The following is a 22,369-nucleotide window of genomic DNA, read 5'->3' as shown; positions in this document are numbered from 1 at the left end:
GGTACTGGTTCAGCGGTGTATACCCACGAATTCCAGCCAATCGTGCAGTCTAACGCAACTAGTTGCGACCAATAGCGCGCGTGATGCGAACTCGTCAACCAATCGCGCACGTGATGCGAACTCATCAACCAATCGCGTTGTAGCGGTTTCACACCGCTGTACTGGCCCCTGTCATGCCTCATTATTATTGCCCGTAAAGCCAGTCCCTAGATATCTATGTCAATGCTAAAGATACAGAGTATAGCTCTATGACTATTAGGATAATTTACGTTAAGATGCCTGTCGACAAATAAGACCAAAATCATAACATCTCATTGTTCTCTGGTGCTCCTTTCAGGTGTCGAATGACCATTCTGCCCTCCTAAGCTAAAAAGAGGTACATATTTGCATTATAGTTTTCTTTGAAAATACGGCAGCGGCAATGAGGGCAGCATTATACACGGTGGCCAATAAATAAGTGCATTCCAGTTGCCAGGGAGGTTTTCGGATTACCCTTTAGTCCGTACCGGCAACATACTTGCCACCATACTTAAAACAAAAACGCATCTCTACTATAAGAATTTCGGTTCGAAATCGAATGACTAGAAATAAATGTCAAATGGTTAAAGGGTTACACTGATCAACTTTTACTATGGGACCAACCCCGAAATCGCGAAATTTTTATGTCGTTTAGTATTTCGAAGGTATTTCGTTATCCATGATCGTCCATCTTATTATGTTGTCAAGCCAGGTGACCCTTCTTCTTCCCCTTCCTCTCTTGCTATTATTTTTTCCTGCCAATATTAGTTGTACCTAGTATATTAATATTTGTCATTTCTGTATATATGTGTCCAAAATATGATATTTGAATTCATATTCTATGTTATTTTCATACTCAATCAATGATATTTATTGTAAAATATAATAATATGTAGGTACCTATTTATTTTGTTTGTAACTACTTTTATGTTATGAATGTTATGATTCATTCAGCTTACGAGATAACTGTTCTAACTTAGGATAGTTTTATGCAAGTACCAGGCGGAGTATATTATTATACCATGGGTTCAAATAAGAGGGAAGTATAGCTACTGACAAAAGGTACTTTTACAGTACATATATATGGTGCTACTACCTATCCCGCACTATTGCGGCAATAAGCACTTTCGACTTCCGTGCCTATGTTAACCTATGTCGACAATTTAAACAGCCATATATATGTATGTACTGTAAAACGTTGTACGATACACGTGCGAATAGGTAATTCGCAACTCGTGTGGATATAAATCACTCTCTTCGGTCGTGTATTAATTTATCACCAATAGTTGCGTATTTCCTATTTTCCGCACTTGTATCGAAAATAGGTAACTATGTATTTTTATACAATTTCTCACTCATCACTTTGATTTTAATGTCGATAGAATATTATTCTAGGCTTATAACCGCGTAACCTATAAAAAAAAAATTACAATCTTTAAAAAAAGTATTGTAAATTTTGAAAAAATAAACGGAAAAGCTATAAACCTAGTTTTTCAGTCAATACGAGTAACATACTAAAAATCGTGAAGAGTGGAAAATATTTAGAAGTGGAAAAACGTTTTTTCTCTTTGTATGGACGATCACGTGCTATATTTCCCTCTTAAAAATAGGAAACATGGCAGGCCTTAATAAGAGGATATATCAGTTCAGTTTTGGTTCATTGGGACAAATTTGCCAGAATCAAGCCGAAATTCCATTCTAATTGCGGCTTGATAATAAATACAAATAGCTGCTGTGACACTGCCAATCTGCGTCGCCCCTTACGGAGTAGGGAAATTAGGAAGGGAAAGGAAACGGACTATTTCCGTTTCCGTTATTACTTTTCCAAATATACACAAGGAAACTCGAATTGCTATAAATGTTATATTTAATCCGTGCGAGCTTATTTCTATCGTTTTTCAATAAAAACAAGTAAAAACTCCAAACAAAAATAAAAATCCAAGCCGTTTTGAACTTTTATTGCTTTTTTTTTGTTTCTATAACATAAATAGCATTTATTTTTAAATATTACAAGTTACAGTTACAAACGTATAGGCATTGCACCATTAATAAATAATAATATAAAATAATTCATTTACATTAAACTACCGCGTGTAGCGCGTGTTGCCGGTGTCCTTATATTAGAAAAATAGTGAAAAAAAAAGCTTTGATTGAAATTTGGTTCCTTTATTTGGTATTATTTAGCAAAATTTTAAAAATTCAGGGACGTGCGGTCAGCGCATGGCTAATGGTGATGCTGAGACACATTAGGGCGAGCGCAGGCGCGGAGCGCGCGTCCCTGTCCTCCGGACGACAGATGGCGGTAGTACGAGGCTGGCGCCCCGCCGGCGCGACGGCAACCTCACTTCATAGAGAGTGATCACTTTATCACGGTAGACATGTCTCGCAAGCTGTCAAATCAGTATCGCTCGTCGTCCCGGCACGCTACTACCGCCATCTGTTACCCTATAAAACATTAAACGACTAGGCTTAACCCGACCGGCCAGAAATGCTGTTACTCCGTGCTGAGGGCGCGAGACTCCTGGACCAGGTAGACCTGGGAGCCGGGCACGGTGGAGGTGGTGACGAAGGTGCGGTGCTTGGCGCGGATGAGCGACAGGTTGCTCTCGGCGACGTCGGCGCGGTCCTCGGCGGCCTCCAGCTCGCGCTGGAATCGTCGTGCCCGTGTGACGGTCTGCTGGGACATGCCCTCCTGCGAACGGAACAAAGCGTTATCATAACATACCTGGACACATTACAGGAAACACCAGCTAACCTTACACATCACATCATAGTTGTTGATGTTTATTGATATTGATAAATCTAACTCAATCCGCACATCAGGAGAGAGTCTAAATGATTGATGCCGAGATCGCCTCTCGGCAATCCTTTGATTATCCTCTGGCTCCATGGAGAATCAAGGCATCTTCAAATGATCCGTTTTAATTTAGACACAACCCAAATAGCCATCGAGATTGATTTGGAAACAAGATAATATTTTCATGATCGACATCAAGACAAAAGTTAAAAAATTCGTACCTGTTCCGTCAACTGCCTCTTGTAGATGTTGACCTTCTGGGTGACCTTCTCCAACGAGTCCTGGAGCAGAGAGATGTTCTTCTGGTCCTCCTCGCACTGTATGACGACCTCCTTGAGCTGGCGCTCCTTCTTGCGGAGGATCTTGATGGTCTCGGCGTGCCTCCTCTTCTCCTCGTCGATCTCGAGCTCCATGTCCTTGATGCGAGCCTCGAGTTTGCTGATGATGCGCTTGCCTCCGACGATGGCGTTGGCTTCCACCTCTTCCAGGCGGACGGACAGATTCTACAAATTTAAAGACAGTATTAGTAAGTCGATATTAATTAGAATAACCAGTTAATGAGGCAATGTAACAAATCATATTCGTTTGATATTTTCCACAGTTAAGGTCAAAAATTAAGAGGAAAACCGTTACAGGGCAAGAAGTCTCGTATTTGTATACCAACGTAAACATACGTCGCTTAGACACAGTTAGAAAGGAAGCTCCTTTCTCTCCTCCTCTGCTCTTCCGACCCCACTTCTGTAAGCGGCTGTCCCGTACAAACGCATTTTATTTCATGCATTACAACTTTTTACTCGGCGTTTAAAGCCGATGGTTGTTATTATGTGCATATTTTTGACATCTGTCACAGAAACAGAAACTCCTATAAATCTTCCCATAAATCTTCAGAAAAATCGCATTTTTACGGGACAACGGTAGAAAATTCATGGAATGCTCCAAAGGGACGAAAGAGCTTAAAGACGGCTTTTCCTTAGAGACAGTCTTCTCCAGTTATAGTTACCTTAATTTAGTTTAAATAGCAATCTAGTTTAATCTGTATCAAAATTAAAACTATTGGTTTAGGGTACAATTTCACAATAATGTGTACCTTGACTTCAATCTCAAGAGACTTCTTGACGGCTTCGATCTTGACGATCCTCTCCTGTTCCTCGTGCAGGATCTCGACGGTGTGCTTCAGCTCGGTCTGCGAACCAACAACCAATGAGTTAGGAAGTCACTGCCACTGTTGGGCATAGGGCTCCTAGACAAACAACTATGACCAGTCGCTTGCATCGCGTATGTTCGGATCTTGAGAAACGAATCCTCCTGAATTTTGTCATATGAAGAATAGCTTCCGAAGGCAATTTTGTTAATTTTATTAGGACTTTACTTTTAAGAAATCCTTTCTTAGTGATGGCTAAACAACATAAAGAGAAAATGTTTTTAATTTGAAGGTCCTATTTTCAACGGCTAACGTTGCATGTCACTGTATTTAAGTAGGTAAATACTTACACTGTTATATACTTATATAGATTACTTATAGCCTCTTGCGCCATTCCACTAACCCGAGGTTAACCGGTTAACCCCGGCTAAGTGGGCTGGTGCAAGAGGCGCTTAGTTGCCAAGCGGAGCTTAGTTACCCTAGGCTCCCATGAGCCGTGCCCAAATGCCGGGACAACGCGAGGAAGATGATGACATTTATAGATTACTCGATAATGGTGCAAATGGCAAAGGGTTCGTGGTACTCAATCGTCTAATGCAAGGGTCTCCAAATTTTTTTAGCTTTGGGCCACATTGCGCCTCAGAAACTTTCGCGAGGGCCACCGTCGGTTTTTGCACCGGGGGACGGTGTCTGGTTGCTGCTGTTAGGAACAGTTCCACTCTCAATGAATGCTGAACCCCTGGAGCCTGGCTCCCGTGGGCCGGACAGTGGGCACTCGCTTTAGGTGTCGGCGGGCCGGGTTGGAACGCGTCGCGGGCCGGTGTTTGGAGACCCCTGGTCTAATGAACAATTTATTAGACCAGGGTTTTTTTGTAGGTGGTAACAACAGACCTGGACGCGCTGGTATCTCTCGTCAGCCACGCGCAGCTCGCGGGTGATCTCGTCGTAGTCGGAGGCGACCGCGGCCAGCTCCTGCTCGATCTTGGCCTTGCTGCTCGACAGGTTCACGTTGATGACGGTCAGCTCGTTGATGCGCAGGGTGGCCTCCTCCAGCGACTGTTCCACGACGCGCTTCTGGCGGATGGCCTGGACGACAAATGAGCTTTTAACATGGCTATTTATGGCAACAAACATGGGCTTCACGACAGAGGTGCTGAGAAGTGTTGTTTTATAAATAAATGATTGTATTAGCATTTATAGCTTTAGAAGTTTTGCACTTTCGTAGTTTCGACCTGTCGATCAACTACCTAACAATTGTTTGATGTGGTAGCCCTGGAGCCAGAAGATATAGTTACCTGCTCGTAGTTGCCACGGATCTCCTCGACCTCGCCGGTGAGGGACTGTATCCTGCGCTGGGCGACGCCGTACTGGTCGAGGGTCACCTGCAGCTGCCTCTGCACCTCGTCGTAGTGGGTCTGGATCTCCGTCAACTGCCGAACAAATTGTCTTAATAATCTTGCTAAAAAGTGAATTGTGCTGGTGCTAAGTAAATTTAAATCCTCAATAGTGTACACCAAAAACACATTTAGGACTTTCATAAACAATTTTCGACTGGATATAGCAAATTAATTTTTTATGCCTCAAGCAGGAGCAAAGACACAAGATAGGTACCTATAGATTTTCCGCGGTAAGAAACCCCAAGATGCCAATTGTTTTATTTGAGTTTGGCTCGATTTCTACCAAAAAGCGCAGGTACCTTAGGTTGAAGTTAGTTACCTGCTGCGACTGTTTCTTGATGGTCTTCTGCAGGTCGAGGTTGGTCTTGTTGGCCACGTCCAGGGACAGCTCCAGCTCGGTGATCTGGATCTGCAGCTTCTTCTTGATGCGGGCCACCTCTGTCTTGAGCTTCGTCTCGGCTTCCACCACGCGGGCGTTCAGCTGCTCGATCTCGATGCTGGTCTGCTTGCTGAAAGGTAACAGTGTAAATAAGATGGGTTTTGTTTACCTTTTCCAACAATTGGCTTAACTGTTGCGTATTAATAACTGAGCTGTGATTAAGAAGGACTTCTTTACACACACTCTAACGACAGTTGTATAAAAGAACGACGTAAAAATATGTTTTGTGCCTATAAAATATTCGATCATCATAATTTTTTATGACAATTGACAACGATTTGCAAGTATTCATCCCACCTACTCACAATAAAATTTAAATTATCGTGAGTCTGGTTGAAAATTTAGAACTACGAATTCAACTCTGATCCTCAATGAATAAATTCTCAGTATTCACCTTGTGTCAATCATGATGCTCGTATTTAAGTGCTCGAACTGCCTCAAGGTTTCCTTAAGCTCACTCAACGGTTTCAAATACGAGTCGTCTATAATAGGTATCTCTTGGTGAACCACAACGAGATGTGTCTTTGGCGGGGGGGACACTGAGCGTCGGATGCATCTCACTGTTTCTTCACATATGCTTTCTACATGCTGTCTAGCCATACTGGACATTTCACTTTCTGACATTATACTTTTCTTGACTCTAGCAAAATTCCGATCGATCTGAGCTTTTCTCGCTTGAGTATCCATTTTTCGTACATACGCATTGGCCACATTCTGCCTGCTTTCGTCTAACAGAGTCTGTGCGATGGCTTTGGCTGATTTGCCTCTGTACATCAATGCTTTACCTTTCAATTCAGCACCAACATTCTTCTGCTTATCATAAAGCTCCAACTCTTTCTCGATCTCCTCCATTCTCTGTTTCTGCCTCTCGGCCTTAAATTTTTCCCTGTTAACTTTAGTCTTCTTCGCTTTCACACTAACACTTTCCACACCAACGTGCTTTGTAACGTTTGCTGCCGCAGCCGTGGCCACACATGTGAACGGTGCCCGCTTCGATATATCAAATTTATTGAGGTCACGCTTCGCTTGCTCCGAAATTTCCTTAGATATCCTGGAGACGTCTTCGCGGGAATACGGCTGCACCGGCTTGTCGAACCGATATTTCTCCAACCCCCTCTCGTTGTTCCACGGCAAGTGCGGCGGTTTACGCGCGACTCCGTGCTCCTTGTCGGAGATGTAATCTATCATTGGCTGGTAGAAATTTATACCGTAGCCATAGTTGTCTTCGTAGACCGCAGTAGGAGGGCGGTTCCATTTATAAGTGGCCACTTTAACCGGCGGCATTGTTGAGCAATAGTGGATCAATCGTCGGTTACCGATGAGCGAGTTGAGTTATCGAGAGGCGTGCGTCGCCAAAGGCCGAGGTCGTAAAATTAGGTCCGCGAGCAACTCGGCGACGTCTTTTGTACAAATTAATCGGCAACCATGTGCCAAAATGCTAATGTGATCACCTATTTTGTGCACCAATAGGACGTCTTGTTAAATATAAATGGTATCCGTGCCAATAATTAGAGATAAATTCTACCCAGACGGTTTTAGCTTTGTACCGGAAATATTCCGATTATTCATGGCTAATTCATGTTAGTTCCTAACATTATTGATATCTTTATCGAGAGGATGGTCGCAGCATTAATTATCTTGGGTATTTGATGTATCGGTTCGATTTATATGTTATTTGTATGTTGGCTGTACCCCAATAAGATAAGTGTGTCATGGATGATGGCTGCATGCTCGGGTGACAGGCGTCAGTCATCGGGGAGGGAGGGGTATTGAGAGACGAAGCCCTTAGTTCCGAGTTGGCTCCCGTCTGGTAAAGATGGCTAGTGTTCCGTGTAAATGTTCGGTGTCTACTTTTCATGAGTTCACCATGGGGCACAACCCATGCCGGCACTCTCGTAAGCTTTCTGATCTTACTATCTATGGTTTCTTGATTCTATCTTTCATTCCTACATTTCTGTGTACTAATGTTTAAAATTTCTGGTAACATTTAGTGTATTAAGTATCCTGTTAGGTTATAATGTTTACAGTCACTACAGAAATAATCTACAGCAGACATGTTTCTATAACTATGTACTCACAAAACTAGACTCACATTTTTCCTCTCTCTCTACCCACACTTTAAACCTAGATCTTAACATCAAACCAAAACTGCCTATCCTCGATCCAACCAGCTTGATATGATTCCCTGTACAGGATATGTACCTAGAGCATCCGTGCACAATAGAGAAAGCATTTATATAGCAACCTGAAAACTGCCCTAACAAAGCCTACTTCGCGGAATAGCTGTGGTGGTTAAAGTAGCACTATCCTGTATTTCACAAAATAGGCATAAAGGCTGTCGATATGCGGTAAACACCCAGGATAACTATGATTTTCTGTCTCATTCTGTCCAGGGGCTTACCGGATGGCTTCGATCTCCTCGTCCTTCTCCTGCAGGCGGCGCTCGGCCTCGTGGCGGAACTGGCCGAGCTCGGCGGTCAGCCTCTGCGCACGCTGCTCCTCAGCCTTGCGGCCCTGATCAAACAAAATAGACCTTCAATACATTGCGGTAAGAGCTACAGGAAATTGTCTGTTGAGGTCGGTAAGGTCGGTTGCACCAAAACTTTTATTAGGTACCGTATTATGTTCGCAAAGTTGAAGTTTGGTAGTTCTAGAAGCTTCTCCGTAGAGTTACTTTAATCATCCGTCGCCAATATAGTTCTGGGACAATAACCGGTATTATTGAATAAATGAGTAAACCTGCTCTTTTTCTAATTTTATTATATTTGGTTACGTACTTGGTGCAGAATATTATATGAATATCATTGTTGTAGAGTAACATTTGAATATATATCTTCGTTTACCGATTAGATAGTAGACTTAATTAATGTTTCTAAATACACGTGCGATAATGGTAGTTCGCTATGGCAGTAGGTACCTATCGATATTATCGGCAATAAATATGCACTCTTGAAGTCATAACATCATTTATTAGTTCCAACTAATGTACCATTGACGTGGAATCATTAATTATGGTTCTGGCCACAAGCGTACATTAGTTAGTGGTGTAAACGTCCGCGTGGGTTTCAGAAATCATCAGGAGCCATGTTTACTGTCTAAATCGTTTGCCAAAATATTCAATTACTCATCCACCTAAGGGTGGTATTCATTCATATATCTTGGTCCAATGTCATTGCGTCTCACACTCTCATTATGCAAAATGTGAGACATAATACACATTGGACAAGAAATTGGACAGGTGGAATATCACCCTAAGACTCACGGCTATAAGTAGCACTTATTCAGTTCGATGAAACTTAAATCATATTCAATTGGAACAGAGTTGCATTTGGTTTGTTTCGTTCAATTTTTGAACTAAGTAATCTCAGATCTACTCTAAAATTTTGGAATTTACATTTGTATGACCCCTCTTTACGTTATACAAGTTTTATATTTAGGTTTTTAATTGTGTTTATTACGACGGTTAAAGTTTTAAATATTCCTATGCTTTGCGAATTCGTGAATTCCGTGTACCATTAGCATTTAGCAATGCGAATGTAACAATTTGACAAAAGTATAACGATAAAGTTTGATACGGAGGTGCGGCTGTAGAATCTACAGTAATCTACAGTGTAGATTACTGTAGGTAATTGTCGAGATGACTCAGTGAAAATTTGATTTATCTATTAAAGAAACAGTCCGTCCGACTAAGACCCACTTGCACCACCCCAATAACCCGGGGTTAAGCGGTTAAACCGTTAACCCAGTGTCAAATTGTACTGGTAACCATGATAATGGTAACCATGATAATGGTAACTCCAGGTTTAACCGGCTAACCCCAGGTTAGTGGAATGGTGTAAGTGGGCCTAAGAGTGTTTTCATGTCTAATTCGATAGCGGATGTCACTACGGCATCAAGTATCTCTTTTTTTAGTGAATAAAAAAATAAATAAACAAACGCGCTTTTTAAATTTTTACTTTTATGTGGTCGTACCGCCTCCGATATGGAATCAGACCATTTGGATTTTGAAAACGCTCCAACGAGCACTATATTTATGGTTAGGCTACAAGTGAAAATGAGAACAATTATAATGCCTACTAGCATTTAATAACTGGGCCTCTTGGTATTTATCTCGACGAGCGTAAAAATAAATGTCTAACTAAAGAACAAGGTAGGAAACCTGGCAGCGACGAGTGATGTGGCAATATGTGACTGAACGGCTGCCAAGCTATCGTTAGCCGCGTACAGTCGCCATCAGATATATAGGAGCGGCCAAGGTGTTCACAATATCTGAGATCTGAGCACGCACTCTAACGCCTTGACAATAGAGGCGTGTTCAGATATTTGTGAGCACCTTGACCGCTCCGATATATCTGATGGCGACTGTACAAAGTCGCTTTTATAAATTAGCTGTCAATTTCATTGTCTATGACATTGTATCAATGACCACGACTGCTCTGACAAGAGTATCCGACTAAGAAGAAGATGACATTGTCTGATTCCCTACAAAAAACTAGGGTTCCGTACATAAGTCCGACTCACGCCTGACTGCACATTTCTAATAGGTAAAGAGCTATTTTGAGTATTTTTTTTTATTTTAGACTCAGTAGTTTCGGAGATAATATTTTTTTGGATATTTCCTTAAATAACTTGGAACCTATGTATTTTAAAATTATTAAAAAAACATGTCCATCTTTGGGTCACTAATGTTCATATGCCCATATGTGTATCAAATTTAAACTTAATTGGTCCAGTAGTTTCCGAGAAAATAGGCTGTGACAGACGGACAGACAGGCAGACGCACGAGTGATCCTATAAGGGTTCCGTTTTTGCAATTTGAGGTACGAAACTCTAAAAAAAACCTAGGTAATAGCGATTTTCAAAATTCTATCCTTCTTGCTGTCTTTGGAAGGGTTAAAACTGTTCCGGGCCGGGTATGACCCGCGGGCCGTGATTATAAGACCCAGGGGCCAAATTCGACAGGTACAGTCAACGGTAAAAATATGGGTGTAGACAACTTACACAAAAATATGTCCCATAGTTCTTAATTCACTGACATAAGAGTTATGGGACATATTTTTAAAATGATTTGTACAGCCGTATTTTTACCGTTGACTGTACAACTGTCAGATTTCGCATCCACGTCAAATCAACAGTTGATTTTATTGCATACTGAGGCCCAGTTGCACCAACCACATTTAACAGACTGATTAACGTCAAGCAGCAGAGAACTATGAAACTGTCCATACAATCAAATTTAGCGAATGCTAAATCGGTGACAGATGGTTTGGTGCAACCGACCCTGAGTGTTGATTCCATCAACGGTGGATAATATCATTTGGTACAACCAAACTCAACTCTAAACTAAGGGTGGTTCGGTTTGGTTTGCTTGTCACCCTAACTGTGGATTGTTACTGTCAAATTTTGACATTGTACGTATTCGAGAACTTATGATTTTTCCTACATCAACGGGAGATAAACACGATATGTCAAACGTCGCTTGTCGAATAGGGGTCCAGGCAGGGGGGTTAGATAATACTCACGGCCTCGGCTTCCTTGTAGGCGGCAGTGAGTTCCTCACGCTCGTTCTCGAGACGGCGCAGCTCGATCTCGAGCTCGTGGAGACGGCGGGTCAACTCAGTCACGGTGGAGCGGGCGTCGTGCAAATCATCTGCAATGGAAATTATCCGTCACACACATTGACATATAATATCTAAGGACGGACTAAAAATGGTACTAGTTCAGCGGTGTTACTCACGGATTCCAGCCAATCGTGCAGTCTAACGCAACTGGCCGCATAGCCAAGATGCAAATCGCTTGTGCTGGGTAGCGATCGAAACGCAACTGACACTGTCGCGCTAATATGGAAGATTGATAGAGAGAAATAATGCTTTTCGTTGTCGAAGCGATAGCGATTGTAACCTTGGCTAGGCCGGTTGGTTGCGACCAATAGCGCGCGTAATGCGAACTCGTCAACCAATCGCGCGCGTGATGCGAACTGATCAACCAATCGCGTTGTAGCGGTGTCACACCGCTGTACTGATGGCCTACCGCGAACCACGTTCGACGTGTTTCCTCTCTGTCGCACTTGTAAATTCGTACGTAAGTGTGACAGGGAGGCAACACTTCGAACGTGGTTCGCGGTAGGCCCTCTGGCCCCTGTCATGCCTCATTATTATTTCCCGTAAAGCCAGTCCCTAGATATCTATGTCAATCAGTGTTGCCAACTTGGCATAAATGATGCCAGATCTGGCATATTTTCACTCGCTTTGGCACCAAAATTTTTTATTTAGCATCTGGCATAATTTTAGCATAATTTAGTCTAAGTCAAGTTTGCACCAACTTGGCAGCAACAATATGCGCCATTGACTTATGTGGTTCATATTTTCATATGAATTTTGACTTTTGTGGACAGATGGACGTCAACGGACTATATAAAGTTGGTCAAGCAGATCTTGACAGTAGAAAAAGGCGGTAAATTTGAAAAATGTATGTGCTTTAAGTGTCTAATTTCAAGTGATATTTTAGCATTTTTTTTAGCATAGGTGTTTCAAAAATCTTTGGCATAATTTTGGCATAATCTAGACATTAGCCTAGCATTTTTTCAAAATCCGAGTTGGCAATACTGATGTCAATGGTCACACAACGTTGCAATTAGGTTTACGATACAGCTGTGTGGATGGTACCTATCTAGGCTAGTCACAGTACAGTCGGCATCGATGGTAAGCTATGAAACAACGCACCAAAAGTATTTGCTAGCCTCCAATACTTTTTAAAATATAAATAAAATCTCCACAGTTCGCGTTCTAAAGTATCTGTTACAATATAATAATTCTAGGTACACATTTTATATACACTTAAACTGTTATATTAGAATTAGAGAAAGGTACCTAAATACTTTTGGCGCGTAGTCTGATCCGCTTCTTCCGATGCTGACTATACTTCCAACTCATTCAAAATTAAAAATATAATCAGACTTTGCTACACGCTTTATAATTTGATGATGAAATTCAACAGCTCCTTTGGCTTAATGCAACTTTTCTTTATAATGTATAACTTTTCTTTGTTACTGATGACTTTGGCTTCTAATATGAAATATTTACGTAAATATTTGATGTGTAAGCTTTTCACGCATCTTTTCATCTACAGGTATTTGAATAACGAGACGAGTAGAAGTCAGCGTGTTAGTCAGGCGACGGAGACCAGCTGAAGAGAAACTGGTAAGGTTCGTTTGTGTCTTACAGATCACTTTCCTTGCCGGCTTCTATATTTCCGTGTTCTTATAACCCGGCAACCTTCAAATCAAGAGTGAACAGGCACCTTCTGGGCGAGCTCGCTCCATCGTAGGCCACGTCTACGCCTCGGCTAGTCTGTGGCCATGAGTAAGCCCATTCATAATAAAAAAAAACTTTCTTGTTTTGATTTAATAATCTGTTGTATATTTGTGGTTTGACTCTTAAGGCCCTTGTACACAATGGGCCATCGCCGGCCAGTCCAAAGGACGCAGCCATGCGGTAGAATGAGATATTATCACTTGCTCCCTCTAACGCATAAATGCGTCCCCCAGAATGGCCGGCGACGGCCCATTGTTTTCAGGGGCCTTTAGAAGGAAATTGGCTTGGCAGATGACAAATGTCAACATAGTACCTAAAGGGGCCAGAAATGAACTATGCATAGTTGTGGCACACCGTTATTGTATTGCCTTTTTATTTTTGATGATAAAGCCTACACTAGCGACACCATATCCCATTCCTGTTTACTGAACCTTTTGACCGCTAATGACCTCAACCCGTTTTACTTTTATAGAACTAAAATTTGAACATTGTCATAGTGACATTAAGTCGAATTTCAAACAAAAGTTCGAAAATGTAACATAGAACTTTGTAATATTGAGCCAGCGATTACTGACGCGCGCGGGTACAGAGGGCCTACCGCGAACCACGTACGACGTGTTGCCTCTCTGTCTCGCACTCCGCACTTGTAAATATGTACGTAAGTGTGACAGGGAGGCAACACGTCGAACGTGGTTCGCGGTAAGCCCTCAGACCAATAGCAACCTTCGTGCACGACTTCATTTTTGGTACAAGCTTTTATCGCTGACTGTACTTTTCTTACAACAGACAACTAATACTCATAGAGACAATTCTAAAAACCCCTAACACAATTAGGTTGCGTTGTTTCATCACAGAGTTCCTATGGCCACTTGTCCATCATCAGATCAGCCCGATGGTACCATAATATTGCGTTGTCATCCGATTTACACATGTATGCAAAATTTCAGCTCAATCGGAAACCGGGAAGTGGATCAAATTTAACTTGCAAGATTTGATTACAGACCGACAGACATACAACGGGACAGGTGAAACTAAAAATCCGTACAAGTGCGAGTCGGACTCGCCCACCGAGGGTTCCGTACTTTTTAGTATTTGTTGCTATAGCAGCAACAGAAATACATCATCTGTGAAAATTTCAACTGTCTAGTCTAGCTATCACAGCTCGTGAGATACAGCCTGGTGACAGACGGACGGACGGACGGACAGCGGAATCTTAGTAATAAATAGGGTCCCATTTTACCCTTTGGGTACGGTGCCCTAATAAAAGCTTGTAATGACAGGCAGTTGAAACAGCGAGTGTTCCTAAAACAGACAGATGGTGTAGGTGACTGACCGCTAGCACCACCCCATCTCGTCCCGTGGGTGTCGTATAAGGCGACTAAGGGAAAACTGGCGACAGATATGCATATGAGCAAGGCCCGCCCGTATCCTTAGCGGGGTTCTTGCTCACAAGAGCTGTGCGCGCGCCACATCGAAAAAAAAAAGGTGACTGACCGCCCAGTTTCTTGTTCTCGCGCGCCAGCGCGTCCTTCTGCTCCCTGGTCTTGTCGAGCTCGTGCGAGACGCGCTGCAGCTCGGTCTGCTTGTTGCGCAGGTCGCGCTGGGACACCTCGTACAGCTGCACCGTCTCCTCCAGCCGGGACTTGATCTCGATGTTCACGCGCTCCAGCTGCTCGGTGCGCTTCTGCAGCTCCCGAGCGGTGCCGTTCGCCTTCTCAAGGTCGATGATCAGCACCTCCACCTGAGGACAGAATGGTCAGTATCAGGGATGTTGCGAATGCAGATTTTTTTTAACATCCGCGGATGCGGATATTAAGACGTTCCTCTACCGACTTGTTCGACATCCGCATCCCCATAAGCTCCGCATCGATTTTATGCGGATGCGGATGTTAAAAATAATGCGGAAGTTCCACGGTTGCGGGTGCGGATGTTCGCAACATCCCTGGTCAGTATACAAATCCGATGGGATTTTTTCTCACTGTAGTCAGTTGAACGTTATTGCTATTTTGAAACATGGCATTAGTATTTTCACTTTTTGGTTTCAATCACAATGTATCTATCTAATCATTGCACCTGGTTTCTAATTTATTTGGTTTTATTCTTATTTATACTGTCAAGATCTACATAATTAGTCATTAACAACATGGTTTTCAGTACGAAAACACAATAATCACATACCATTACTGTTATGTTTGTGAAAAGAGTCAACCCTTTTTTTCACTAAACTAAAAGGACGTAGTTTAGCGAAAAGTATCCATCCAAGGATGTATATGTAAAATGTATCATTTAAATGAATAACTTTGATTTTTTGACAGGAAGTTCTAATTTTATTAACAGATTTTTTGTGAATTGGGTCGATTTCCCTAATTATATATAGGTAGGTCCATTATTTATTGGTATTCTGAATTCTTCATCTCAATTGAAGGGGGTCGTTAACACACCCTTAATTGTACCTCACACCATTATCTTGCAATATACCATATGTTGGTGAAATATATTAAATATGCGAGTAAGTGGCCTCCTAGCCTAGTCGGTAGTGACGAAGTAGGAGGTCCCGGGTTCGAATCCTGATAAGGGCATTTATTTGTGTGTTTATCACAAATATTTGTTCCTTAGTTATGGATGTTTTCTACGTATTTGAGTATTTATATATTATGTGTATATTATATATATCGTCGTCTAGTACCGACAATACAAGCCTTATTGAGCTTACTATGGGACTAGGTTGATCTGTGTAAAATTGTCCTATAATATTTATTTATTTATTATTTATAAGTGAACCCGTCTCACCTCGCTCTGCAGGCGCGACTTCTGCTTCTCAACATTGTTGATCTTAGCTATGAGGGTCTCGATCTGTTCCTCCTGCTCCTGGATGCGGATGGAGTACTTGCGGCGGAGCTCCTCGATCTCCTCGGCGCGGGCCGCGGCCTCCGACTCGAACTTGGACCTCCAGTGCTGGACCTCGCCGTTGGACTTGACCAGCTGGCGTTCCAGGTCCAGGCGTGCTTCGGATTCCTCCTCCAGTTGCACGCGCACGGATTCCAGGTCAATCTCAACCTGATTCAAAACAAACACCGGTCTTATAAAAGTGTAAGTAGTTTTAGAAAACTGCTAATGTGTTAAAAGAAAAAAAAAGTGTTAAGTACATAAAACTTTACAACCTTTTGTATTTTTAAAAAATACGTTTAAATCTTAACCCCTAAAATGTGTGTTTCATTTCTTGGTAATTGATACTCGTAAATATGAAATTGATCGTTCACAGACAGGGAAAATTCGAAGTATCTCGACTTAATTTCAAGTCGTCTAACGTTTACTCGGTGATGTTTTGTCGTAGGTAATTTCCGCTACGTTTGCACCTTTTCGAGAAACGAAAATAATATCTTATGTATTTTTTACACGTTTCGTAGGTCATTGTTCAAATTTTAATTTTGAGCTCAATTACGGAGTTCACAACGGATAGGTAAGTGACTTGTTCGAGTAAATTAAATAATAAACATAAAATGCAATTACGTGTTCACGGCTAAAATACTACAACATTTTTTTTTATGCAGAAAGTTCAAGCCCTATTGGACATAGGGCCTTTTTTGCAAATCCACCCTCTGATGGGAGGAAGCCAAAATTACACAAACCGCATGACACTGAATAGTAAATAGTTAATTAGTGAAATACCTGGTGCAGCGTGGCCTCAAGCAGAGAGCGCCTCCTGTCTTCATCCTCCAGGCGGCGGCGCGCGTCCTCGAGCTGGCTGGCCAGCTGGCTCTTCAGATACACCACATTCTCGATGTTCACCTGAAAACGTACAGGTCAATGTTAGGAAACACTGACACTTTCAAGGCTCGTTTAATTTTAAAGAAGTCACAGCTTAATTTTGGTAGCATTCACCGTGTTGTCACTAAACTATAACAGTGACGAAGGGGTAATTACACGATATACGTCCTGACAATGGCAAAAGGGTACTTTTGGCAGATGGTTCTAAATTAAGGCGGATGGGTATGAAAGAAGGGCTGATTAAGACGGGGCATGAACTCGTATGCGATTTTAGTTACATTCAGGACTATTGGTTGCATCCAATTCAGCCGACCAATCAAATACCGCAGTGTAATGAAACTCGCATGCGAGTTCTCGCACCGTCTAAATCAGCCTTTAGATAGTGCGAGAGCGAGTCTGATTGAATTGGTTGTACCTTAGTACAATTGATGGTTCTAACTGATGTACATAGTTGATTGTATCAAGTGAAAACTGAGGTGGGTGCGTTTAAAATTACAGCAGGTAGGTACCTACTCATCCTGGCCAAGGTTCAAGATCGAAGTTTGTGCGAATGTATCGAGAGGTTACAAAGTGGAATTAACATTAGTTTTAAAATTTTTCAACGGCTTCTATGGTTTTTGGTGGGGACGCAGAGGAAGTGTTTTTTGAACGATTTAATCTAAAACAGTACTTCATTGGTATGGTTTTGCTCTGTAACAATTTAGTATTGACTTGGTCGATGATAAATTGTCAAAAATTTATAATAGGTAAATAGAATACACACCTTAAGGTCCTGAACTTCCTTGATGAGTTCAACATTCTCCTGGGACAGGCGCTGCTTGTGGGAGGTGATGTCGACGATGGTGCGGTTCAGCTCCTCAATCTTGATGTGGAGCTCGCTAATGGAGACTTCGAGCTTCTCGCACTGCTTCACTACGGTAATTTTCTCCTTGGTCACGTTCTCCACTTGGGCCAACAGCTCGTACACTTCAGCCTGGAACTTGGACTTCTCCTTCTCGGCTCTGCCGGCAAAGAAATAAGACCATGCAGTGGACGTTCCAAAACTAGGCACAAATACAAGCAGCTTCCGTAGGTATTATATGTGAACTGGATTTTTCGTATTTTATCATGTCACTTTGATGTTTAGTTTGCGACGTCGGGACATTTATATAAGCGTATATTTTTAGTTAATGGATAATTTTTTTGTCACTGTAAAACTTGATAATTTACTATGGTAGGTACTCGTGGCGATTATACTGAAGTAAAACCTAACAAGAACCAAACTTGAGTATGTTTCTACAACCTCATTAATTTGAATTTTAGCACTTACCAGGTTTTACTCCTATGATGGTTATTCTGTTTTCGGAAACGCTTGTATTTGAGTGTTTTGTTTTGTAAAGGATGATTGCATGAAAAATCGCTTAGCTCGCATATTCGCACGGCAATAGGAACTTAATCTATACAATGGACACAACATGCGGTTAAGGCACAATGAAATTGGGATGTATTATATAATAAATGATCATCAGGAAAAAAATATGTGAATAGAAAAAAGATTATTCATTTGCATTCTATAAATAGAATAGAAATGGTACAAATGCGCACTCTGTTTTCTGTTATGATACACTAAGTGGTGACGAGTGTTTCCTCACCTGGCTTTGCCTTTGGTAAGCTGGTCGATTTGTTCCTGGAAGTCGACAACAATCTCCTGGTGCTTCCTCTTGAGGAGGTGAGCCGTCTCCTCCGACTCCAGGTGGACATCTTCCAATAATTTGCGGAGCTTGGTCAACTCGGTGTCACGTTTCCTGTTGATCTCGAACTGAAAACGTACAGGTCCATTTCAAAATACACCCTTAACTTACGGGTGTATTGAAACAGCAAAGACTTGGCACATACACTGCACTCTATTTGCTCTATGATCTTTTCTTAATAATCTTGTAAACATTCAAAGACATACCTATTTACCTACTTTACAACTTGTTAGAAGTAGGTACCAGTAATTTAAAAAAAAACGGTTTTTGGTGCAAGTTTTTTTTGTTATTTAGGTAGGCAGGTAGGAATTTTCTTGTACGTTTATTTAAATTATTTTTATAAAATTAAGATTATACTTCTTGTGTAACTATGGAGTAGAATGTATGCACTTAGTCTTAATACTGTCATTAAATCTTCGTCACATTAAAAAGTGGAAAGGCATAAAGGTTGCCTATTTTTTTTAATTATAATTATTACGTTACCATAGGAATGTTCCTTTAAGAGTTATTTGATTAAGACTGTCAAGACATTTCAATATTTATTTAATAGAACACTCCTATACTTTCAAATTTGTAAAGGTAAAATAACTTTATTTATATGGATTATTTTTTCATTTCTTGTCCTAAGTTTGCCTTTCCACTATTCATACGTGAAGGTTTTAAAAAATAGGTTCTATTTCCTGTGTGACCTGAAATTTAAAAGCAATTACATCGCCAAGCAATAACAATATCGCATTTGCAGAATGAAATATCGCAGCGCATAAATACATAAGTTTTTGACGAAATTATTAGCATACCAATAGTATACTAATAATTGCGTGACATGACAATTCACGTAGGCGGCAGTATACAGCGGCAACCGGAATGTCTTCGTTTCTTACGAACCGTCTTGGTCTTCACATTGTATCTTTTATTCATTTTAAATCATTAACCTTCTCTTATGCTTGTAAAAGGATTTAACTTTTTGTTCCAGTCAACACTTATTTTCGAAAGTAAATATTTTTCTTCATATCATTTTCCGTTTTTGTTTTTGCTTCCGAGTTCAATAGCGTCTTCTTTGACTTTTTGTTTGTTGTCCGTTCCAGTATGTTCATGGTTTGTTGAACATTAGCTAGTAAACAGTTTATGATAACGTATGGTGAATGTTTTATTTACCTGACTCTCAGCTCCGCCTTCAGCTTCCTCCAGCCTCTCGGACAGTTGGATGACTTGCACGCTCAAATCTGCCTTTTCCCTCTCGATCTGTTACATGAAAGAAGATGCTAATGATATCTTATTCTTTGTAATAACCACCACATATATACTTTAGTACAGTTAGTAATGCAGGAAGGCTAAAGTAATTTTATTGGCAAACATGAAGAAATTATAAAAACATGAAAATGAAGAAATTGTTGATTTCTAACAATAATGGAAACTATAATTAGTCCATGGTAAAAAGAGCTGACTTCGACTCATGGGTTTCCGTATTAGTAAAGAACTAGAAATGTCAATTTTGTCAAAAATATGCGAATCAATTAGTTTATGATATATTTTGTTAGGTATTAAAAATTATATAACGTTACGTACATAACGCACTTCATAGAGTCCATAAAGACTGTCGCTATGACTAAGTCGGATATTTTTGCCGGTCTATTATTACATTTCTATATTGTGGCATTCTCCGAACATCATTTGGCCCAGTTTCAAAAGTGTCTCGAGCGAGAAGTAGAGATTTGTGAGAATGCTTTCGCTACATCTATTTTTATCCGCGGTTCACACAGCGCAGGAGTTACGCGATCAGTTCACTGCAGCATTCAAAAATAGATAGCGCAAACCGATCCGATGACGAGATATGATGAGGTATCGATGATATTGAACTCACTTCCAAATGTTAGGACTCATATCCAAAGCACTTTCCAAGACACTTAGTCACACTTTAAGGTTTAAGTACTTAAGTTAAAAAAAAGCACAAAATCCGTTAGTACACGTTAGCTGGGCGGGGCACCGAGGGTGGCGCGATTTTCCAAGGGTGCAAAGCTTGCGAACGAGGGCGGCTTATTAATAGAGCCGCCCCGCCCACCGCGCGCGCGCCCGCTTTGGCCGCGCGCGCGCGGATCACGTTTCGGCCGCTCTTACCCTCTGACGCAGCTCCCTTTCGGATTCCAGATCATCTTGGAGGAGACGGATCTTGTCCTGAAAAATACAACATTATAGTATCCGCAAACACTATCACAGCACTGCACTGGTTGGTAAACGGGCTGTACCTCCAGCCTGGAGAGAGAACTCAGGTCGGCGCTATATTCGATGTTCACGTCGGTGGTGCCCCCACCGCTGCTGCGGTAGGTGTACTTCGAGCTCTTCGCCACGGCGGACATTGTCGCTGGTCGGGATCGGTCGGCAGTCGGCGCTACGTTACCGGTCGGGCACCGTTCGACTAGTGAGAGCGGGCGGGCTGGACACCGCGCGAGCGCTGCTCGCCCCTCCCCCGCGGGCCGCTCGGCGCCCGCGCCGGCTCCAGGGCGGCCGGCCGGCTGGAGCGCGCGGATCGTGTTACCACCCCCGCGCGCCCCCCCCTCTCGGCCTTTTATAGACACGCCCGCCTTTCCGTCCGCAGTTCTCTTTTATTTGTTTTGACCAAAAAGTTTTTGGCGAAACCCTTTTCAGCCCGGTTCAGGGATGTGCAGCGATGCGGGATCGGTTTCTTTAGGTTCACCGCCCGACTGAGTCTCTGCCGAATCACTTGTAGCACATTCATCATTTAGAAAGCTAAACAACATTAGGAGCTGGTCGTTGTTCAAGGTCGCGGGAATGATTCTGATGCGCGGGCGCTGGGAGTAAACAAACGAGTCCAGCTCCCGGATTCCCGTCGATCCCTGGCACTCACTAAATGCCACCAACCTTCTGAACTTAGCAATGAACTTCCTACACTCTTTGATTGTCTCCCTGATATGTTTACTAACAATAATCAAATCTAAATTTAACGGGTGGTAATAATCGAGGTTTATAGCAGACTTGGATGACTATAATTGAGCTGTTGTAGCGCTATTACTTACATTATTACCCGATAATACTTACTGTAAATTTTATAAATAAGTATAAATCTTAGACTCTTACGATCACAGTTTTTTTGCCAGATTTTAAACACAGTTAAGAAAATCAACTCATTATCATGGTATATTGGTATGGTATTCTTAAATATTTATAAACAAGTAGTGGTACCAAAATTACTGTACTTAACGTTTTCCAATTTCATGTGAACAAGTAGAAAATCATAGATGTCTGAGCAAACGAAACAATTACATTTTGAAAAATTGCAATCACCGAAAATAGTACTCTACTGTCAAATGCTCCAAATTTACATTCTCTTTCACTTTGAGTGTGACGTTATAAACAGTAGGTACCGTCTTTACCATAAGGGCACACGAGACCCGTGCCCTGCCCAGGGCCCCCATCCTCAAGGGGGCCCCGAGATCAGACAGTAACAGTATACTATTGATTACCCATAATAAATAGAAGGTCATAGTAGAAAAATGTTAGTTCAATTTCTGAAGTGGATTATGTATTATATATATTGAATTAAACACATATTTCGCACTGGTTCTTTATTTTTATATAAAATACGTGTTCATTGTACAAATCGAATACGAAAAGTCATCTTCTTGATGCATGTCATTTTTAAAATGTAGAAAAACAATAAAATAAGGTTTTAATACCGAACATTCTCGCCCCTTTTAACAGAAAATTAACTTAAATTATACTAGCTATTCTAGCTAATTAATAGGTAACA

At 41.6% G+C, this 22,369-nt stretch overlaps 2 protein-coding genes across 2 annotated transcripts; both read right to left on the bottom strand.

Annotated features, from left to right (window-relative positions):
• Positions 1 to 1,961: 1,961 nt before the first annotated feature.
• LOC134678728 (paramyosin, long form) lies at positions 1,962 to 21,041 on the bottom strand. The gene is made up of 16 exons (XM_063537397.1): positions 20,847 to 21,041; positions 20,719 to 20,775; positions 19,759 to 19,845; positions 18,505 to 18,671; positions 17,637 to 17,874; positions 16,775 to 16,894; positions 15,896 to 16,162; positions 14,600 to 14,846; positions 11,315 to 11,442; positions 8,194 to 8,306; positions 5,673 to 5,862; positions 5,252 to 5,386; positions 4,848 to 5,042; positions 3,903 to 3,998; positions 3,037 to 3,318; positions 1,962 to 2,710 (listed from the first exon to the last, which is right to left on the bottom strand). Exons 1-16 carry the CDS (start codon positions 20,955 to 20,957, stop codon positions 2,513 to 2,515), a joined length of 2,631 nt encoding a protein of 876 aa, XP_063393467.1. The 5' UTR covers positions 20,958 to 21,041; the 3' UTR covers positions 1,962 to 2,512.
• Positions 6,183 to 7,183, bottom strand: LOC134678755 (paramyosin, short form-like). The gene has a single exon (XM_063537452.1). The coding sequence runs from the start codon at positions 7,074 to 7,076 to the stop codon at positions 6,183 to 6,185; it is 894 nt and encodes a 297-aa protein (XP_063393522.1). The 5' UTR covers positions 7,077 to 7,183.
• Positions 21,042 to 22,369: the final 1,328 nt, after the last annotated feature.

The sequence above is a fragment of the Cydia fagiglandana genome, chromosome Z (genome assembly GCF_963556715.1).
Source record: "Cydia fagiglandana chromosome Z, ilCydFagi1.1, whole genome shotgun sequence".
Lineage (NCBI taxonomy): Eukaryota > Metazoa > Arthropoda > Insecta > Lepidoptera > Tortricidae > Cydia > Cydia fagiglandana.
This window is presented reverse-complemented; position numbering and strand designations above follow the sequence as displayed.